We start from the raw sequence: 20,551 nt of genomic DNA on the forward strand, positions 1-20,551 counted from the left end.
CAGTTCATCTTTGGCATATACTGCCAAAAGATGAATGGTCGTTTTATATAAATATTTTAATAGGAAAACACATAATAATGGTGGTTTTATATAAAATATTTTAATAGGAAAACACATAATAATGGTGGTTTTATATAAATATTTTAATAGGAAAACACATAATAATGGTGGTTTTATATAAACATTTTAATAGGAAAACACATGAAAACGACCATACGAATTATCGTTTTCATGTGTTTTTCTATTAAAATAGTTTAGTTGATAGTCAGCGCTCGCTCCCGTGTGTTTCTTCTTCGTCCTCGTCTGTTTTTCGCGTTGTTTCCTACGGTGAATTCCCACCAACTCGCCCAAATATCCATTCTTCTAACATTTACATGTTTGGCGGCCGCGAGCCGGGCGTCACTGTAAAGACGACGGCTACTCGCGGGCCGGCCGGAACGCCACTGCGGGCCGTACCTGACCCGCGGGCATGACTTCGGAGACTCCTGATCGAAACACCGAAACAAGAACTGTACCGAACTACGGATTGGGTGGCGCCATCTATGAATGGCCGAATGTATTTTGTGGTACACGTTGCCAACATTACTTTCGGTTCTAAAGCTAAGCTCGAGCACTCTTAAATTTTTTATTTACCATAAAAGAGACTTAAAATACAGTATTTATTTTATTATTACTTCATACTTTTACATTTTGTTTTTGTTCCAGTGGCAATGATCCCAACTTTTCGTGTGTGGCCTGCTAGGTACGAGGTACGGCGAAATAATAAAAATCAAGAGGCCACCTTGATCCCACGCTTGTAGCGCCCTCCAAAATCACGAGGCGCCCCCTTTTTCACTCCTTTCATGTTGGCAATCTGAGGATTCGCTACACGCTTCCCGGGTATGTGTTTTCATAATTTATTTGAGAGTACGTGCGATATGAAATTTTATTTAATTCGCTAGAGGAGGTATTTATACAAATGAGAATAATTATTTGAAAGCATCGAAACGGTGCTGAGGAATATTTGAAATGGTTAGTCTCCCGTGTGTTCCGTTAGGCTTAATTCCTTGCGGCATGGTTTCGCGCATTGCTTGACGCAGCTTTTTCATTTTTTCGATGAGCTGCGTATGTGTGGACGTTCTGTTTTGTAAATCGGCAAAAATTCTTGAAAGAGGCAAGTAGCCGATACTATCGGCTGAAGTGCAGCGGTAGGAGTTCTGTTGTCTCCAACCTTGCGCTGCGATTCATGTAACTGGGTAGATACTGCTCGCTAGTAGCCGATATCCTTCAAGCTCGGGCTCTGTCGTCCCTCACCCCCATCCTGCTTGCGCCGATAATATTTATTTGCTTAATGATGCGCCCTCACACCTGGGTTTCGTTCTAGCCGCGTGTCACCTGTGAGCGACACACTTTCATTACGTTACAAGAAGAAAAGCCGCGTTGGAGTGTATGAGAACGAAACGCTAATCATATTTCAGAAAACAAGAAAATGAAGCTCATCCTCAACTGTCAGGAAGTCCACGCCATCGAGGTGACTGGCGATGAGACTGTCGCCTTCCTGAAGGTAAGGGATACAAACACCTTGTAAGCTGTTAGGTGGTCGAGGATTGCCTCGATTATGACTGCGTCTCTACAGATTTATACAGATTCCTCTCTCTTCGACTGTTTGGTTTTGTGTTGCGAGAGGAATGTTTCAACTCGGGACACTGCTTTGTTTTCCCGCAGAACTACCTGCAGACTGCAGAGGGCATTGCGGCTGCTGACCAGTGCCTGTACAGTGCTGGCAAGCCCCTGAGTGACGAGGAACTTCTCTCTGCCTGTCTGAGCGACGGTTCCCGCATCGATGCCGTCGTGCCCCTCCTTGGAGGTAAGTGCACTTCACTTCAGACAGCAGTTTATCCCGGCGTCTTGACGTTGCAACTTCAGCAACACGGTCCTCCCACATTCACGTGCAGCAGCTACTGAATCTTGAATTGATATGTTCTGTCATCGTCCTTAATACTGGAATTTGCTTGCACCATTTTGACACAAAGCTACTCATTAGTAACAGGATTTTGTCTTTAACCCTTTGATGGTAGTTATACACCAAGTTATGATGTGTGATTGGTTGTCAGATGTGTGATTGGTTGTTACACACCAATCACACTTTTGAAAGTGCCTGTCTAAACGCAGAACCACGTGCATTGGGAGAGGCGTTGCTATCTGTTGTCTTGAGTGAACTATAAACTTTATGTTCACGCACCGTTGAAGTGACCAGACGTCCCGATTTAGGCAGGACAGGTCCCGCTTTTCCGTTCGTGGTCCCGCTGTCCTGCAAGCGTGCTTGTGGGACGGTGTTTTGTCCTGCTTCGTCTGCCCCGAATCTCGAAAAGACGTGGCTAGACGAAAAAATCTCACCAGTGAGAGGGTGCTTTCTCTGAACAATGTACAAGATCCGCTTGGCAGAGACGACACTGATACTATGGGCATGTTATCCGGAAAAATAAATGCATTAATACTTAAGAAATATTCCAACCAAATCTATTAAATGTGCATGGAAAGAAATCTGTACCGTCTATTTGAATACTAAAAAGGTGTGATTTGTTCCCAAAATTTTAAGTTTTCAAGCCTCACAACACTATTACCACCCCCTCCCCTTCCCCCCCCTCCCTGGCCTGAGGAATATGGTCACTTTACGCAGTGTTCGCTTTGCTCGGGCTATTTATTATTTTTATGAATGGTTCGCTCATGTGGTGATCTCACGAAATGGTCGCTTCCTTTTTATTTCTATAAACCACCTTCAATATTTCTATTCAATACTTCTAAACCTGAAAAGCTTGTAAGCACTGTATGTGTGCCCGCTATACTCCGCGACAACTTTTCTTGGCAATACAGTGGAAGGTACAGGCCCGCGTCCCCTCTCTCATTTTAAGTGTACGCAGGCTCTCCTCCCCCAATTCCGGGGAGAGGAGGAGAGCCCGCGCACACTCAAAATGGGAGAGGGGACGCGGGCCTGTACCTTCCACTGCATTGCCAAGAAAAGTCGCGGAGTATAGGTAGTTAGAAATAACGTGCATTGGCCCTTTCTTTATAATGTTCCTTTGTAAACATAACCTGACCACTGGAAAACATTGTGTGGGAAAAAAAATAAAGCTTGACTGTAAAAGGGTTGGATGGTGTTGAGAATACCTTATCTTCCTAATACTATTTAGTTCCAAAACAAACCAGAACAAGTTAGATTCTATGCTCAGAAAGTATCACCACAACCACAGGGGAGGTCATGTGGAAATCTTACGTTTCTTATTGGCTGTTGCCTTTTGAGGCATCTCTGAATTGTTGGAGCTGCTCACCCATTTCGAGCCTGACCCAATTTGCTGCGTGGAAATCTAGAGAGCAACTTTTCGGCCACCCAAAATCGCTGGAAAATTGTCCTGTCTGAAAGCGTGCCTGACGGCTTAGCGTCAGATACCAAGTGGCAATTTAAAATTTATAAATGTCATGTTTGTGCATTCAGGTTGTCTGTGTTTCTTCCTGTGCAAGTGTGAAATTTCTCTTTGCTGATCGATGCACCCTGTTACTCCTTTCAGGAAAGGTCCACGGATCTCTCGCTCGTGCCGGAAAGGTGAAGGGACAGACACCAAAGGTTAGTCACTTTTTCTGCATCTGGGGAGAGTACAATACTTGGAAGGTAGAGTGCTGTGTGCAGTAGACACCACTCTTTCGTCTTATTGTTTGCAAATAGTGTATGCTCCTTGATGAAATAGCAAAGAAACGGCTCTGAGGCACGGTGACTCGATTGTACTAAACCTTTTAATGCGAAAGCATTAACTGGTCCCATAGAGCACGCCGACGTGATCAGCCACGCCAAATGGCAGCTCAATTCCCCTGTCCCAAAGGACCGAAGTGAAGTATTATCTGAAGCATTCCAGCTTTGAAGCCGCGCAAAAAGCCACGCAAAACGACAGCTAAATTCACCTCTTCAAAAGGAGTGAAATAAGCCCTTGATGGATAGGCTCCCATCGGCTGGCGCGTATCATCTAGGAACGAGGCTCCCATTGGCTCTCGTGCGGTCTGGTTCCAAAAGCCGTTGCCAGAGAAGCCCTCTCCATGGCAGTGCAGAGAATGCAGCGGCCCAGCGAGGTGCGGCGGCGCGGTGCTGGCCACAGAGCCCGCTCGGGCGAACTCTGAGGAGATTGTACAGTTCAGCTCAGCACGGCTCACGAGAGCGCTCGCTCGACCATTGGCGACTACCTCGGCAGTACTGACACGTGGCCGCCCACACCACTACGCTGCAGACGAACTAAGGGAGCAGAAGAATGACATTATGCTTTATCATTCTCGTAAGAAGGGCTTAGGTGTCCCCTGTCTTTTTATTTATTGTTGGGTCGGAGAAATCAAGGGGGAAAAAAACTGTGTTGCCTGATCGTGTGACAGGAAACGAAATATATAGAAGCATAGATTGGTTTACTGGTCTGATCCTAAAGATTTGATGGGTTCGCGCAATGTCGGGTTCCCTCTAAACACTTTTGTTTGTATGACAATTGTTGCCAGCTGTCTGGTGTGCTCGGCTGCATTCTTGGTGTCTTGAAAGTTCCTAAAATGCCTGGTGCACATATCTGCAGACTATGGGTCTTCATAGCTATTACAGTCATTGAGATTCTCGAAGGAACTGGGTTTGTGATAAGCTGTGAAAAGAATAAATTACAGCATTGATCACAGTAACCAAGCCTCTTTTCCTAAACGGCACTTTCCTAAATTGGGTGTTCCAGTTTATGAATAGGTCATTTACAATAACCCCGATTGAACGAGGGCATTTCCAGTGATGTGATTGCTGCGCCAATTGCGCCGAACTGCGCCAAGGGGCTAACCCTGCTACATCCTGCTACATTTCGCCAAAATATGGGTAATCTGCGCCAAGCGTGCGCCAAAGTACCAGCTTTGGTCGCCTTTCAAAACCGAAACTAAACTGAGTACCGTAACTGAGTATGCGTGAGCTAGGTGGCGCAAGCGGCCACCCGACACAAAGTACTCTGCATCAATCGTGACATTGTAACCCTTTAGCCGGGGAAAAGAAGGGACGTAGGACAGGTAAAAAACTCCAATCTCAGTATTGAACCAGCTTGCCTGCACCCTTGCTTTAGTTACATCAATCGCCCATCCGGTCTCGCATGGTTTTCCCGCCGTCTCTTCTTTCGCGCTCTGGTCGTCTCGTAAATGTCGTCTCGCTTTTTTTTTTTTTTTTTTTACGATAGATGCGGGCGTGTGTGGACGCTCCGACGCTAACGTGCTGGGTACCAGCCATGCCGTCACACTGAAGCGAAATTACGTTTTTGCGCGGCGGGAGTTACTTTTTGAGCTGAAGCCCTCGCTTCTGCAAGCAACGGCCGTGGGAAAACTATATTTGGTCCTGCCTGCCAGTCCGCACGTCGCTACAGTTATGGAGCTTCCTAAACTGAAACATAAGTACCGCCGCATGTTCATCAACATTTCTGTTCTTGTTTAAAACATACGCTACTACAAAAAATTCCTCATTAGTTCGAAGACTGCTGTGTCTAAGTATTGATTACCTAGGTTTCTCTTGGTTGGCTTTCTTTCGAGAGGGACCCCGGTACATGAAAAATCTGTCGTTCAAGAAGGTTGGTGAAGAGAAGTGAGCTAAAGCAAAGAAGGCAATGTCTGCAGGCTGAACCCGCACAGCGCTCTTGTTTGTCTCGAGTTCAGTCGTTGCACAAAGCGCTCCAAGAACGTTTTGACCCTGACTCGCGATGTCCTGCATCGACGCGCTCAGGTTCTTTTTTTTTTTTTTTTTGTATGTTTAGCTTGTACCTTGCCTGCCGGCCTTGCAAGCACGCGCCGCTGAACTATTTTTTGTGGCATGCTTGGCAGTTACATTTTACATACATTTTTGGGAACCAGTTGGCGACGGAGCGGATCGGCATGGTTTCGGTTTCGATCGAACAGCCGCCTCCGCTCGCGCGACGAAGCACGTGCAGCTGCAAGCCTGCCGAAGTTGCCCTGACGTGCATGCGAACATGATTGCACGACAGAGGTACCAGCCGGGACACTTGCAATCCACTGTTTTACGTTTACTTTTGACGAATGTCTGGCACGTCGGGAATCAGTAAAACGGTGGCAAGCGGTTTTTCAAAATGTTTCGGCAACGCCTAAAGCACTGTACACTTGTGGGGTGTCTCAATGTTTCTTTGGAGACATTAAAAGTGGACATTCATTACTAGCCTAAGCCAAAGCGGAACTTGCGCAGCAGCTTTGCAGAAAGTTTTGAAAAGCAAAAAGTACCCGCTAGTCGTACAGCACCTTTTTCTTGTGTGCAATTTCGCATTGCACTGCAGTAGCTATGTGTTTCATCAGTCGGGGACTCCTTCCATTTATTATATTGTATCACTAGTCGACTTAATGCTGCGATATTTACTACTAAGCTGGTCATTTTCAAGTAATTTTTAATATCTGAAATTTAGTTTTTAAATAAATTTGAATATGTGGAGTTTGGTTCTTATATATCTATTGTGGGTACATATAAAGGTATCATTTAACTGAAGCATTGCAAAATCTGTCATGTCATTGACATTTCAGTTGCATCTTGAAAGACTCCTAGGTGGTCGAACTTGACTATAATTCGTTTATTTCAGCGAGCAAAGTGCCCTTCGTTTGTCCAGCACGTAAAACGAATGGTTTTATTTTTCTAAGAATATCTGCTTTGAAAGCCATTTTTGGTGCTCCGAAACACTGTTTTGGCTGCTCCAAAAGCCACTTTTGCTGCTCCAAAACACTGTTTTGGTTGCTCCGAAAGGTGCTCCAAAACGGCTTAGGCCAATCACATCACTGCATTTCAGTCTACTTGGAAGGACATGGAACTGTCTACAGTGCATGGTGCACCCCCACCAGCTACAGTCTTGTCCACATGCTCTGACATAGAAATTAACTGCAGGTACAAACCACATGCTCCGACCAGCAGCTTCGACAGCATTATGCACTTCATATGAAACGGTGTATGGTAGCATAGATCCAGAAGGATGAGACATTGCTTTTGTTGAAACAGGTGGACAAGCAGGAGAAGAAGAAAAAGAAGACCGGGCGTGCCAAGAGGCGCATCCAGTACAACAGGCGCTTCGTCAACGCCGTCGCAACCTTTGGCCGCAGGAGGGGTCCGAACACCAACCAGACGTCTTAGGGAAGGGGGCTGACACAAAGAGGACATTAAAATTGTTGCTTCCCAATATCTGCAAATCGAGCTTTCATCCATTCTCACTAGGCTTTCTGCAAATTTCAGGCTTTGCACTTTGACGTGCCTTTTAAGTGGCATATTTTCTGAAGTAGGTGACAAGGCTTTGATGTGCCTTCCAAGTAGGCATAAAAGACCCTTTTTAAAACCCCTTCAAGCAACATTGGCCGCTGCCATTTCTTGGGTCGGAACGTGCGATTAGGTCTTTTCTGACCTAAAGTACTGAACAAATACTACTTTTATAATTAATTGAAACTGCTCGCACCACTTATATTTTGTATTTAGACTAAAAGGAAGCTTTTAGTGGCTCTGACCAGTAGAAAGGTCAGGACCTAAAACGTCGCAATGTCGTCACATATTGTGCGCTTTCGGCACCGCGGGTCGCCCCCGTAGGTGAAGTTTTTTGCGTCGTCCGGTTAAAATTTTACGCACTAATATTTAGTTACTTTCTCCGTGCCCGCTGGCTTGCCCGAACCCCAAGAAACTTGGAAACCGCAAAAAAAGGGCCCCTTTAAAAAGCAACTCCGGTTGAAAACAAAACCAAAATTGGTGATGGAAGTGCTGTGCCATTCGCACCAAATTGTGCCATGAATTAAAGTGCTACACCTTGCTCTAAAGCGCCATTTTTGCTGAGAATTGTGCTATACCAACGCCAAGGTGGACTCGAAGAAAGTAAAACATAAAAATATTTTATTATTGGCCGATTCTAATTTTAGAAGAGTAGAAGGAAACAAAAACGGTACAAATCTGTTTCACAGCATCTCTACCCACTGTATAGTGTGTTTCGTCTTGGGTCAGAGCAGAACACAGTCGAAGGCCCAAACACAAGTCACAAACTAAAAGTCCAAATCGGGGCATTCGCAGCGCTTGATTGGTTTAGCCAATGAAATTATCTGTACAGTTCATTGACGGTAGCTAAAAGTTGCGAGAGAAATTGCAAAATAGTGGGATAGCGGCTTCTGTAATAAGACGGACCCAGGGTCTTTTACTCCTGATGATATCACTTGATTATCGTGTCCATTACATGCTTCCACGGCATGGCTACAGTGTACCGTGGCACTTTTGCCGCTTGCCTCAAGCTCGCACCAGCACGTGCGCACATTGAGAACACCACTTTGCACCGGAGTGCTAGGAGCAGTGCTTGACGGGGGAGAGCATAGATTACAGAAGTGTAGTAAGTTGGGCGAGTTGGTATGATGACATGATGAACAGAACAGCGCACACAAAGACAAGGACAGAGAAAAGGAACATGCAGGACACACAAGCGCTGACTCGCAACTGAAATTTATACACAAAAGAAAGAAGAAGAAAACGTTCTGAAAGACACGCAGGGCACGCAGTGCTTATGACACGCGACACAGCACCATCTAACTGCAATGTCTTTGCCCCATAGTTCTTTCTAAAAACAAGGTTTCAGTGTTTAGTAGTGTCACTGATGGGTGGCTGACGCAGCAGTCCCCCAGGCTGTTGATGCAATGTGCTTCTAAGATTTCGCGAGTTGTCTTGTCTCGATAGTGTCCAATTATTGTTGTGCCTTTTAGAATCGGAACACACGAGCAGGAATTGCAGTGAACTGGAAAGTGACCACCCACCGTAGATTTTAGCGAACGATCATGCTCGAGAAGGCGATCGTTTAGGCACCGTCCGGTTTGGCCCACATAGCTTTTACCACACGTTAATGGGATTTTGTAAACCACACCAATTGAACACGGCACATAAGGGTGGCTGTGGCATTTCTGGCACTTGCCTTTGTTGAGGTTATCCGCTATCGAGCGAACCTTTGAACAGATTTGTGCCATTCTTTTTGGAGCCGAAAACACCACAGGCACATCGTACCTTTGGGCTGCTCTTTTTAAATTATGAGAGGTTTTGTGCATGTATGGTACAACGACCTTTCGTTTCTGTGGTTCTCGAGGTTTCTTTCTCCGAATCCCTTTAGTCTTGCGTACTAAGACCGCCACCTCCTCGTTTAAGACCTGTGATGGAAAGCCCGACTTTTGGAGTCTCTCAACTTGAGCATTAAAACTTTCACGAACAGTGTGAAAGCAGGACTTCGTAAGTGCAGCCCCAAGTATGGTAACCGCAATCCCCCTTTTAACAACTTTCGAATGTGCGGATGTGTAGTGAAGGATGCCCTTTTTTGACCTAGGGGAGAAACTCCAGCAGATATGGTTTGTATGAAGAGATAACGATAGGTCCAGGAACTGTAACTTTCCGTCCGAAGGTTTTTCAACAGTGAATTTAAGCCCAAAGCCACACCTGGAAAATACGCTCATAACCTTATCAACGTAATCACCTTCAACAGACTTGGGATACACTAGCAAAAAATCGTCAACGTATCGGAACACCTTTGACACTTCTGATGTGCTAAGGGCACCTTCAATAGCTCTATCAACACTTGCTAGAAAAATATCACTAAGAACGGGGGCCACGCATGATCCTATGCACACCCCTGACCGCTGCGTAAAGGTACCATTGTTCCAGCCAACGATCATAGAGTTCAAATAGAATTGCAGAAGTTCTAGAAAGCCTTCTAAAGAAACACCACTAGAGTTTCTGAAGGAGAGCTCCCCTTGCTCTTCAATGCAGGACTTGACTGAGGCAAGTAATGCTTGGTGTGGAAGAGAATAAAATCCCTTTCTTCTGGTCAACCTGGCAGCACAGCGTGTGTGCAGTGCAAGGGTTGCTTCATGGCATATTCGACAAGGTACGTGTCCGATTGAACTTCAAGGCTTATGTGGCTTCCTCACTCCCTCTGCTGGACATTCTCGAAGAATGTGCAAAATATTGCGCTCCGAATACTGGAGGCAAGCGCGTTTTTTCAAGGACTGTCTGTGGACAGCATGCTCCACCCAAGGGGGCTCTCAAGAGCGGTGCCGCAGGTCCTTTTATGAAATGAACAAGTCAGTTGGAGATGTTGCTGAATTTCTAGAACTTCTGCAATTCTATTTGAACTCTATGATCGTTGGCTGGAACAATGGTACCTTTACGCAGCGGTCAGGGGTGTGCATAGGATCATGCGTGGCCCCCGTTCTTAGTGATATTTTTCTAGCAAGTGTTGATAGAGCTATTGAAGGTGCCCTTAGCACATCAGAAGTGTCAAAGGTGTTCCGATACGTTGACGATTTTTTGCTAGTGTATCCCAAGTCTGTTGAAGGTGATTACGTTGATAAGGTTATGAGCGTATTTTCCAGGTGTGGCTTTGGGCTTAAATTCACTGTTGAAAAACCTTCGGACGGAAAGTTACAGTTCCTGGACCTATCGTTATCTCTTCATACAAACCATATCTGCTGGAGTTTCTCCCCTAGGTCAAAAAAGGGCATCCTTCACTACACATCCGCACATTCGAAAGTTGTTAAAAGGGGGATTGCGGTTACCATACTTGGGGCTGCACTTACGAAGTCCTGCTTTCACACTGTTCGTGAAAGTTTTAATGCTCAAGTTGAGAGACTCCAAAAGTCGGGCTTTCCATCACAGGTCTTAAACGAGGTGGTGGCGGTCTTAGTACGCAAGACTAAAGGGATTCGGAGAAAGAAACCTCGAGAACCACAGAAACGAAAGGTTGTTGTACCATACATGCACAAAACCTCTCATAATTTAAAAAGAGCAGCCCAAAGGTACGATGTGCCTGTGGTGTTTTCGGCTCCAAAAAGAATGGCACAAATCTGTTCAAAGGTTCGCTCGATAGCGGATAACCTCAACAAAGGCAAGTGCCAGAAACGCCACAGCCACCCTTATGTGCCGTGTTCATTTGGTGTGGTTTACAAAATCCCATTAACGTGTGGTAAAAGCTATGTGGGCCAAACCGGACGGTGCCTAAACGATCGCCTTCTCGAGCATGATCGTTCGCTAAAATCTACGGTGGGTGGTCACCTTCCAGTTCACTGCAATTCCTGCTCGTGTGTTCCGATTCTAAAAGGCACAACAATAATTGGACACTATCGAGACAAGACAACTCGCGAAATCTTAGAAGCACATTGCATCAACAGCCTGGGGGACTGCTGCGTCAGCCACCCATCAGTGACACTACTAAACACTGAAACCTTGTTTTTAGAAAGAACTATGGGGCAAAGACATTGCAGTTAGATGGTGCTGTGTCGCGTGTCATAAGCACTGCGTGCCCTGCGTGTCTTTCAGAACGTTTTCTTCTTCTTTCTTTTGTGTATAAATTTCAGTTGCGAGTCAGCGCTTGTGTGTCCTGCAGGTTCCTTTTCTCTGTCCTTGTCTTTGTGTGCGCTGTTCTGTTCATCAGAGCATAGATTAGCATGATTGGCTTGGAAATTATGCTTAATACTATTACAGGTTGACCTTCTTTGGTCTTGACTCGGGGTTAACCCCGATTTTAAAAGGATGTGCCAAAGAACGAGACAAAACGCGGGTTTTTATTTAAATGAATACGGTAGTCAAGGTGGTTCCCCTGCAGCAGTCAATCGAAAGGGCAGTAAACTTCGACTCAACTCTGGTTCGAACGGTGCTAAAGTGCAGTTCCACTTTTAAAGCAAAATACATAGATTTTAATAATGTATGGGGGTGGTTGTTTTTGGTGTTAATTATATTCGAATCTTGAGGTAGGTGTTCATAAAATTTGCGGGGACGTATTTTGAACTGTAAACTTTTCCACGGATATGCTGATTTTTGCCGACCTTTTAAAGAAATTTGCAGGCTAAATAACTACCGAGTGTAAAAGTAGGGAGGAGAGAGAGTCTTTATATCAACTGAAGTGTTGCTCTATGCCTCATTTTTCAACTATTTCAATCACATTTTCAAGTGACGTGCTAAGACGTTGACGTCTGCTCAAAAAATCGTCAGTGGCTGCTTCAAACCAATATCTTTCCTGCTACAAAAGGCCCAATGCTGCTTCCATCACAGCAAAATAAATGACTGGTATCGCTTTAGCGGAACAAAATATGATCGCAGCCGAAATATGATGTCAGAAGTGAAGCTGCATACTCCACTAAAACCGATTTCAAAGATGCAACCAGCTGCTCTTTAGCGGGTGATAAGGGGGTTAGCTTTTAGTCAAGGAACACTGGCGCGGCGTGCTTGTGACGTTGCGTCACGGTGGAGCTGTGGTTGATTGGTTGTACCGCATACCACAGCACCCTTCAACGTTACTGATTACCTCTGTTGTGGAACTCCCGCGGAAGGGGTACCCCCCCTCACTCACTTCAGTCTGCCTCCCGTCGTTCGAAGCGCCATATAGATTTTCGTTTACGAAGTGTATGTTCCATGGAGTACTGTGGAACGCCATCTAGATGCTGCACTTCGAAACTTATGTATCCCATAGAATATACTCCAGTTACCAAAGCAGCCGTCCGGCACGTCGAGCGACAGGAGGCGAGTCGTGGTGAGTGAGGGGGGTACTGCTCTTGCATGCAGCATCTATGAGCAATTCCGTAACTGAGCTAATCTAATAATGTTGGCACCCCTGTGATGTCACGTCACGGCCATACGGCTGATGATCAGTACTGCCATCCCTCCAACAGATAGTTTCGGTTCTGCCGCAGACGCCCGAAACCAAACTTTGAGCCGCGATATTTATAAAACCACACAATAAAAAAAAAAAAAAGAAAGAAATTGCACCTTGCAATTAGTGATGGGGCGAATCACCGGATGTTCGGTTCTCACTTGTGGGTCTTGTATTGTTCGCAAATATGAATCAGTTTTGGTTTATTTACGGTGTTACTGGAGACAAACGGGTAGCCCATCGTTTTGTTTCATGCACATGGTGCGTACCTCTTTAATCTCCACCATTGGCATCGAGGGCGATGCTCGGGGTCTTCCTGCTTGGGGGGCGCCCCAACATTTTTGTCAGGAAATAGGATTTTATTTCACTTATTTCAACCTTTGGTATGATACAGATTTCAAGCGTAATATGGAAGCTTAATGTGTCGTCTATGATACACGTATAATAAATATCTTAGTAAGCAAAGGATTCAACTCTTCTTCCGAAGGGTATGGTGTGGTCTGTCCGAATCTATCCGAACCGTCAGAATCACTAAAAGATTCGGAACCTTTCCGAATCTCCAGATTCGGGTCCAAATCTCGGTTTGAAAAATAGTTTGTCTCTAGACGGAGGATTTGAAAGCGCAAAAGACTGAGAAGAGAAGGAGGGGACAGGACAGTTTGTCTCATCACTACTTGCAATTCAGAAACACTGTTTTAGCTGAAAACAGTCGTAATCCCAAATTAAAAAAAGTATTGACCAGAGCTACCCTTTAAAGGGACATTGAAGTGATTTAATGTTCAGTGTTATGGTTAGAACGCATAGCAGATCTGTCCTGGATAATAGACCTTTTGCAAAAATATGAAAATGCCGCACGAGAAGTCCGTTACCCTCCTTGCCCTGCAGCACATACCACATGACGCCAAAATGTGAGAGGGGGTAGTGCAGTTGCTCGCCTGCCATAACCCACGTTTCCTCCGTCGTCTGCTAAAACCGGTTTTGTACATACCGTTCCCAGCATCCCTTTCGGCGCTGTGGACGCTCTGCCCGTTTTGCTACAGGTCTATCTGAAAAAGGTCCAATTCAAAGCTAGAATTCTTCATCCCACACGCAGATCTTTTTGCGAAAAACCAGAAAGGTCGCACGTTACACTAAAGAAAGCAAGAGAGACGGTAGCACAGCTCCTTGACTGCCCTTATCTACATCTTTTCCGTCATCCATTTCAACTGGTTCTGTACAGATTGTTCTTGGCATTCCTTTTGGCTACGTGGATGGCACTGTCCATTTTTCAACATGCCTATCAAGCTTGCGCTCAAGGCGAGACAACTAAAACTCCTTGCTGTTCTCATTTTGTCTGTGATTATAGTTACCTAAAGTAGGAAAATTCTCATGGTCACTTGGAGCTCCATCTAAAGATGTTCAGTAGAAGCAGATCACAGTACCTGCATAAGTGCAGTAATCTCTTTTGATCTGCAAATAAGAATGGCGGGTATAAAAAAAAAAAAAAATTAATCAGACAACATATCAAGAAGATTCGGCACAAAGGGTGTAAATAGGATGACGAACAGTCAAACCCAGATGTGGCAAAGTTGCTTGTTCATAAGCGATAAAGTAAAACTAAACTAAAATGAGAGCAAGCATTTCTAAGAAAATTCAACATTTAATGTTTTCAAGCAAATTAGCTGTCATTTGCTGTATAGAACTGAATAACTGCTGCATCTTTATTGGCACATAGAAAGTGTTATTTCATAACACTAACATTTCCATAGCGTCACATTTAAATTTGGATGCAACTTTGCACAAAGAAAAGTAAATGCTTGTTGAGGTCTCTAGGCACCTGGAAGCATGCTAATCTTTGGCAACATCAATCCTTTCACATACATCCTACAACTTCACTGCCTGAAGGAAGGGTGAATTTGCAGCAAAGGCTAGGACTCTGGAAGTGTCACAATGACTGGAGCTGATGAAACATTCAGCCACATGCCTAAATTTCACATGAAACATGAGGAAGCTGTCCCAAATGTCTTTGATCTGAGAACCAATGATGTGCTCAATACCCTTGTTCCACAAAACATGCAATTTGATGCAGAGCTTTAGCAAGGCTAGGATGATCTGTTGGATGGCTACAAACTTCTCGCCAAGGAGGCACTGTTCGTGGATCTTGGCTACAAAGTTCTCGTGGCACTCGATGACCGCGTCCAGGTCAGCTGCATCCCTGAGGTCCCTGTCAAATGCAAGTTTGCTTCCGTACAGGGCCTCCTTCATCAGGCAGTCGTGGAAGGCATTCAAAAAGCTGAAAACTTGGAACTTCAGTAACTGGAGAGCATGAGCGTTTTGTCTCAATCTCTTCGATAAGCCAGCATGTGTTGGCTCCAGCGACCGGAAGTGCAGTTCTTCGAGGGCAAACTTGGCACACTTCACTTTGCAGAGGAGGGTAAAAACGCGGTTGTAAACCTTTAAGGACGCATCGGTCAACACGATTGTGACGGGCCATGCAGCTGAATACCTCAGGACAACATTGTCGAATCCATCCAGCCACATTTTGGGAGCGCTGTCCTTGAGATGTATGTCGAGATTCCCCACAATAGGACAGGCTTGCCACGCCAGCGCTTCCTGGAGGGCAAAATTCAGGAAGGGTCCGTTCTGCCACATTTCCGGTGTGCCCGACAGCAGCTTGGAGAATACTTCTGCGGTAAAGCAGTCCATTACCTCGCCAGCAAGCATGAGGAAGTGGTTGTGAACAGTTTCGACACTCTCAAACAGCTTGGACTGAAGCTTGAAGAAACCGAGGAACTTGGCACTGGCCGTTAAGCATCTTTCCTTCACAAGCTGCTCAATCACTCTCTGAATGGTTGGCAGAGCACAGTTTAGCTGACCAACACTGCACACAGCCTTGACTTTGGCAGGGAATTCAAAACCAACAAGTTTGTTCGATTTTGTTGTTTCGAGCGAAGCAACAATGTCTTTGGCAACTTTCTCCATATTCTCACATTCCACACCAGAGCTTTTGAAATTCACGTCAACCATCTCCTGCACCGTCACACTTGCCTGAAGTTTGCTTACAATGTCCTTGTGAAGACTTCCCACCATCTTGCTGCCTGCGGCATGGTTGGCAAATCTCAGGTGTTCCACTGATTTTCCTGCTGAGATGATTGATTCTAGCAGCGGACTCAGGAACATGGAACTCTCTTGATCACTGATATAGAAGGAGTCCTTCCAGTATCTTGGATCCTCCAATGTCATGTTCTCAGCCCGCTTAATCAAAAACTCCCCATAAACATCTTCGAGCTTTCCTGTAGAGATGAACTTGTCCACAAAGTCAACGTAAGGTTTGATCGTGTCGAGGTACAGCTTCACTATTTGTGGCATGACGAGCTTTTGACCCGCCGCTTCTGCATCAACCAGCGACCGCTCCAAAAGATTGAGTAAGCATAATCCCTGCTCTGCAGAACTCTTGCCCACAGAACTCAAAACCGCTTGCTTGAAGATGTTGTGGACATTTACTATGCCTTCGAAGTAGGGTTGCAGCTCTTGAAACAACATGGCCAGTGTGAGCGTTTCTTCCTGGTCTATGAGTATTCGCTCAAGTGCCAGCAACTTCTCGCAATACGCTCTTAACAAGAATGAAACGGAGCTCGCGAAGGCTTGCAGGGTTTGCGTCGTTTCCAGCTGGTGATAACTCGCGTGCACGGTAGCAGATACGAAGTCTTGCAGGTGCACGATCATGCTGCCGTAAGGGCAGGTATCGGCGAGAAAATTCTTGAGGGTCCCATGAGTGACATGCTGCATTTGAATGTTGTCGTTCACGACGAACGCCGAGCCGTCCCATGAGAAGACGAACACTTCCTTGATGCCGCGCAGCATCCAGAGAACCTCTCGCGCAACGATCCTTTCGCTTAGAAAGGTGTGCTCACCCGTGGGAGTGAGCACACCGCTGCTGCTCAAATACTTCTCCCAGTCCCTGACCAAGTTGGCGGAGGTTGCCGTGCTGGGCGATTCGAAAGGTTTCGAGTTGTGGCGCTGCTCCCAGTACGGACCCACAACGTGGCTTTGAACAGAGTTCAGTCCGACACATTGCTCGGATCTCACGAGGGACATTTCTCCTGCAAAGGCATTGGGCTTGAAACAATTTGGAATAGTACACTTTACGCGCGCATCAACGCTGCCGACGCCCTCAATCAAGCTTGTGTTGGATAAAGGAGTGGATTGGAGTGGATTTCTTTCGCACGACTTCGTTCGCGGCTTCACACCCTTAGTGCCCTTAGCCAATCGAAGCCAATCCAGTTCTTTAGGCATTCGCAGTTCGCAGCAGCGTGGTCGTGCGGTCTTCCTAGAGTGCGATCGTTTCTTTCTTGAAATTCCACTGTGTTTGAGCATCATTGAAGATGGCAATTCACGATCAGATTGTTATGAGAAAGATCAAGAAGCGACAGAAAAGCAGGAAAAAGTTAAGGGCTCTTAAAGGGCTCGAAGGCGAGGCGAAGCTGGGTGAGTTACTCCAAACATCAGTTTGTCAGTGACCACCACGAAGTAGACTGTGAATTCTAGGATTTCGGCACTGTGTAATAGCCTTTAACGTACAGTTTATGCATTGATACCTATTGCCAGATCACTGCATCGGATTGGTTTACTTACATGTGCAATTTTGATGTGACATGCATTCGATGCATTTACCTCGGCGTAAATGCCAGAGGTTGGGTGTTTGACCGTGACCGATTTCTAAAGCCGATTCATTACGTCTGATTTTAAGCTAAATCGAAGAAACAAGCCCCGGTCGGAGACATAGAAGACATCGAAGATGATGCCAACGATGAACAGATGCCAGAGGCAGAGGAAGATCAGAGCGAGAGCCCAGGTGAGTGGTAGACTGACAACCCTACATAAACAGGGTCAGCTTAGAATTGTACCATGTTCCTCAAGCGAGAAAAATTTGACTGCCGAAATGGGCGCTCTAAGGTATGACTCGGACTTCCTAAAATCATACAGGACTTACTGTAAAATCCTGAGAGATGCCCCACCACTGAAAGATAGCCCACTCCTAGTAATCATAGTGTTCGGATCAATGATGACCTCGGCGTACATGTGTCTTGTTAGCTATGGCGGGATATAAGCGAACACTGGTGACCGGGAAACTCCTTATTTTTATCCAATTTCCGCTCAGTTTTAGGTGGGCTATCTCTCGGGATATTATGGTAGTTTGTAACTTTAAGCTTTACATGGAGGTATTTTTCTCTTGAACTTCAATGAAAGAGGTGTACATGTTAAGTACAAAACGAGCGTGTTGGTGACAGTAATTCAACCTGAGAAAGATACATAGAAAGGGGGGACGGACAACGAAGGCTGTTTGTTACTTTTTTTTTTTCTTTCTCGTGTTTTCCTTGTTCAAAGCCTTAGCTTATTCCTAGGGTTCCATGTTTTCAGAGTTTATTTTTCGTCAGATGTTAGTTTCCCAATTGTCCAAAATTTGAAGTTTAATTATAAAATGTTTCCGATTACAAAAAAATAATAATAATATTTGGGTGTAAACATGTCCTAGATTAAAAAAAATGCGCTTGTATTAAATAATATTTTTTCAGCTGGATTTAGTGTTGTTGCTTTCACCATTGGCAATACTAGGTAATCTGTTCCACAACAAAACTTCTGAACGAGTGTTGCTGCAATAAACATTGATACCTTAAAATTACTAAGTTCCAGGAGGTATTCTCCATCAGCTTTGAAACTCGTTTTTGATGCCGTCCTATTCAATCACGCTACCCCACGGCTGTGCGGGGTGAACTGAAACTTTTAAATTAACTTCTTTCTTTTTGCATTGGAACATAAAATTTTGGAGTTTATCGGATAAATTAGAATTAGCAAAAGGTTTTTACCGGCGGGTGTTTTTCGGAGTTATTTATTTATTCAAAATACCCCTAAAGGCCCTTTGTATGAGGGCCTTTAGGGCAAGCAAGCAAGCAAATATATCATAGTACACAAAAAAAAAAAAAGGTATACAAAGACAATATGAGATGATGATTAAAAAGCGCAACAAGACGACGGACACAGAAGAAGACGCAGACACAGCGCTACTTACTACTGAACTTTATTTCCGCTGCAGCTCGGTATATATTACCGGCAACAACATAAACAAATTAGGAAGATATGAGGACAAGGAATAAAAAAGAATCCTCACTATTAGTATAACTGCACACAAGCACTTGGAAGTTAGACATATCTAGTTCAGTTGCAATGTTAGCTGGTTGTTGTTCCAATCGATTATGGTCCGTGGTATGAATGATTGCGCATAACTAGATGAGTGGCATGTGATGTGCGTTACTTTGAATGAATGATGGAGCTGTTCTTCAATTGGCTATGTCAGGTGATATTTAGCGAGGTGTAAATTTGCATCGTAGCGTTCGCAGCTATAGTCGGTGTCAGTTTAAGTAAGAGTGAAGTGGAAGCTCCTCTCAGCTCTTTCCACTTTAGCAGAACAAACATTGAAAAGAAGGTCGCCTCCTTTTGAGCATTCGCTCTGCTGAAGTGGAAAGAGTAGAGAGGAGCTTCCACTTCAGTCTTACCCTGACACTGACTATGATAGCTAACCTTGAATCCCAGTTCTATCACTCAGCCATTCTTTCCTTTCCTTCCAGTCAATGCTAAATCTGAAGATGCTGAGGAGGAGCAAGCTGAACCATGTAAGGAATGCTCGCTGCTTTTGTCAGTGCACAACTTTAGTCACTTCTACCCAGACAGCCAGTCTGGAGTACAACTAGGGATATACATTGTAGCATGGTACAAAGCTGGCAGACTATCAGTGCATAACAGTTGGGGTGCATCTTGCTGAACGCTAAAACCATTCTTCATGCAGACCACTTTTTGAAATAAAAAAGCGAAAGTCTGTAAAACTAGCGAAATATAGGAGAAAAAAAATACATTCTTTAAAGTTTTTTTTTTAATTAACAAGATTAAGGGCAGATGCATTAGCGTGCCTTTAATTCACTCTGACAAATAACTATCTTTTCTTGACGGCTTTTTGTGGGACTGAGAATTTTGATAACATTGTTTTGCCTTCTTTATGAACTTATTTCTTTGTTGGTGTTGGTTGTTAAATGAGCAAAATAGCATCTACATATATGAGCTCTGTTGACTTTGCAGCGAGTAAGTAAATCAGTTGAAGGTTGGCGCCAGTCCTTGTTTTACGCATACCTTCATCCATTTGTAGAAATAAATGAACTGCGCAAAGGACGAGGACAGAGGTAGAAACGAGTACGACACACAGAGCATACCCGTTTCTACCTCTGTCCTCGTCCTTTGCGCAGTTCATTTATTTCTACAAATCATGAACCAACTAGCCCTCCAAAAAGTGTTACTTCATCCATCCATGTCTTCTTCACAGTGTTTAGCACCTTCTCTTAATTAGCAGTCATGCTGGACTGGCCACATCGTCCCTTCACAGTTAAGACGTGAGACAGACTTCCGAGGCATGTTTTCTCTTTACATGCAAACAATGCATCCTCCATTTTATTAAAAGACAAGTCCTTCTTTTCCTGAAAATTGTCAAGACAATGTTACTATTAGCCTGTTCATGTTGTACAAATAATGTGCTCAATTTCACTGAAAAAAAAAAGTTATACAAAAATAGGGAAAGAAAAGTGTAATGAAAAATAACATGTCAATACCAATTCATTGATGAGATTTGTTCAGCAAAAACAGTGGGCACACCTGCGTACAACCAAAATGACCCACGAAGTCTTGCTTTTATTTTGCTTCACCGTGTTGTGACAGGAAGGATGGAGAAACTAAATTATATTAAAATGGCTCAAAACAGACGCTGCGCATTACCTGTAAAATACCGGGGGAGCACTCACGGCACTTTCACTGAGAACAGGATTAATCTCGACATGGGCTTTTGTCTGGTCAAATCGAGCGGT

At 44.7% G+C, this 20,551-nt stretch overlaps 3 protein-coding genes across 3 annotated transcripts in view; 2 read left to right on the forward strand and 1 right to left on the reverse strand.

The window, feature by feature from the left end:
• The first annotated feature begins 710 nt into the window (after nt 1-710).
• LOC8023453 (ubiquitin-like protein FUBI) lies at nt 711-7,193 on the forward strand. The gene is made up of 5 exons (XM_029991895.4): nt 711-879; nt 1,458-1,543; nt 1,705-1,846; nt 3,546-3,601; nt 7,016-7,193. Exons 2-5 carry the CDS (start codon nt 1,469-1,471, stop codon nt 7,145-7,147), a joined length of 405 nt encoding a protein of 134 aa, XP_029847755.1. The 5' UTR covers nt 711-879; nt 1,458-1,468; the 3' UTR covers nt 7,148-7,193.
• Nucleotides 7,194-14,284: 7,091 nt separating this feature from the next.
• Nucleotides 14,285-16,843, reverse strand: LOC8023452 (gamma-tubulin complex component 5). Its single transcript, XM_002401296.5, has one exon. It carries the CDS (start codon nt 16,740-16,742, stop codon nt 14,529-14,531), a length of 2,214 nt encoding a protein of 737 aa, XP_002401340.4. The 5' UTR covers nt 16,743-16,843; the 3' UTR covers nt 14,285-14,528.
• Nucleotides 16,844-16,857: 14 nt separating this feature from the next.
• Nucleotides 16,858-20,551, forward strand: part of LOC8023451 (ATP-dependent RNA helicase DDX18) — a 29,887-nt gene continuing 26,193 nt past the window's right edge. Inside the window, exons 1-3 of the mRNA XM_029991894.4 lie at nt 16,858-17,132; nt 17,395-17,499; nt 19,271-19,315. Of these exons, the coding sequence (XP_029847754.3) occupies nt 17,030-17,132; nt 17,395-17,499; nt 19,271-19,315 (253 nt within the window). The 5' untranslated portion in view covers nt 16,858-17,029. The remainder of the gene's footprint in view (nt 17,133-17,394; nt 17,500-19,270; nt 19,316-20,551) is intronic.

The sequence above is a fragment of the Ixodes scapularis genome, unplaced genomic scaffold (assembly GCF_016920785.2).
Source record: "Ixodes scapularis isolate PalLabHiFi unplaced genomic scaffold, ASM1692078v2 PGA_scaffold2__306_contigs__length_199485367, whole genome shotgun sequence".
NCBI classification, from domain to species: Eukaryota; Metazoa; Arthropoda; class Arachnida; order Ixodida; family Ixodidae; genus Ixodes; species Ixodes scapularis.

What these genes read in the sequence shown, in the direction of transcription:
- LOC8023452 (XM_002401296.5), bottom strand. Translation starts at nt 16,742, where the DNA reads ATGTCCCTCGTGAGATCCGAGCAATGTGTCGGACTGAACTCTGTTCAA.
- LOC8023453 (XM_029991895.4), top strand. Translation starts at nt 1,469, where the DNA reads ATGAAGCTCATCCTCAACTGTCAGGAAGTCCACGCCATCGAGGTGACT. An exon ending in CGTCGTGCCCCTCCTTGGAG is followed by an intron (nt 1,847 to 3,545) that starts GTAAGTGCACTT and finishes TACTCCTTTCAG; the next exon opens with GAAAGGTCCACGGATCTCTC. An exon ending in TGAAGGGACAGACACCAAAG is followed by an intron (nt 3,602 to 7,015) that starts GTTAGTCACTTT and finishes TTGTTGAAACAG; the next exon opens with GTGGACAAGCAGGAGAAGAA.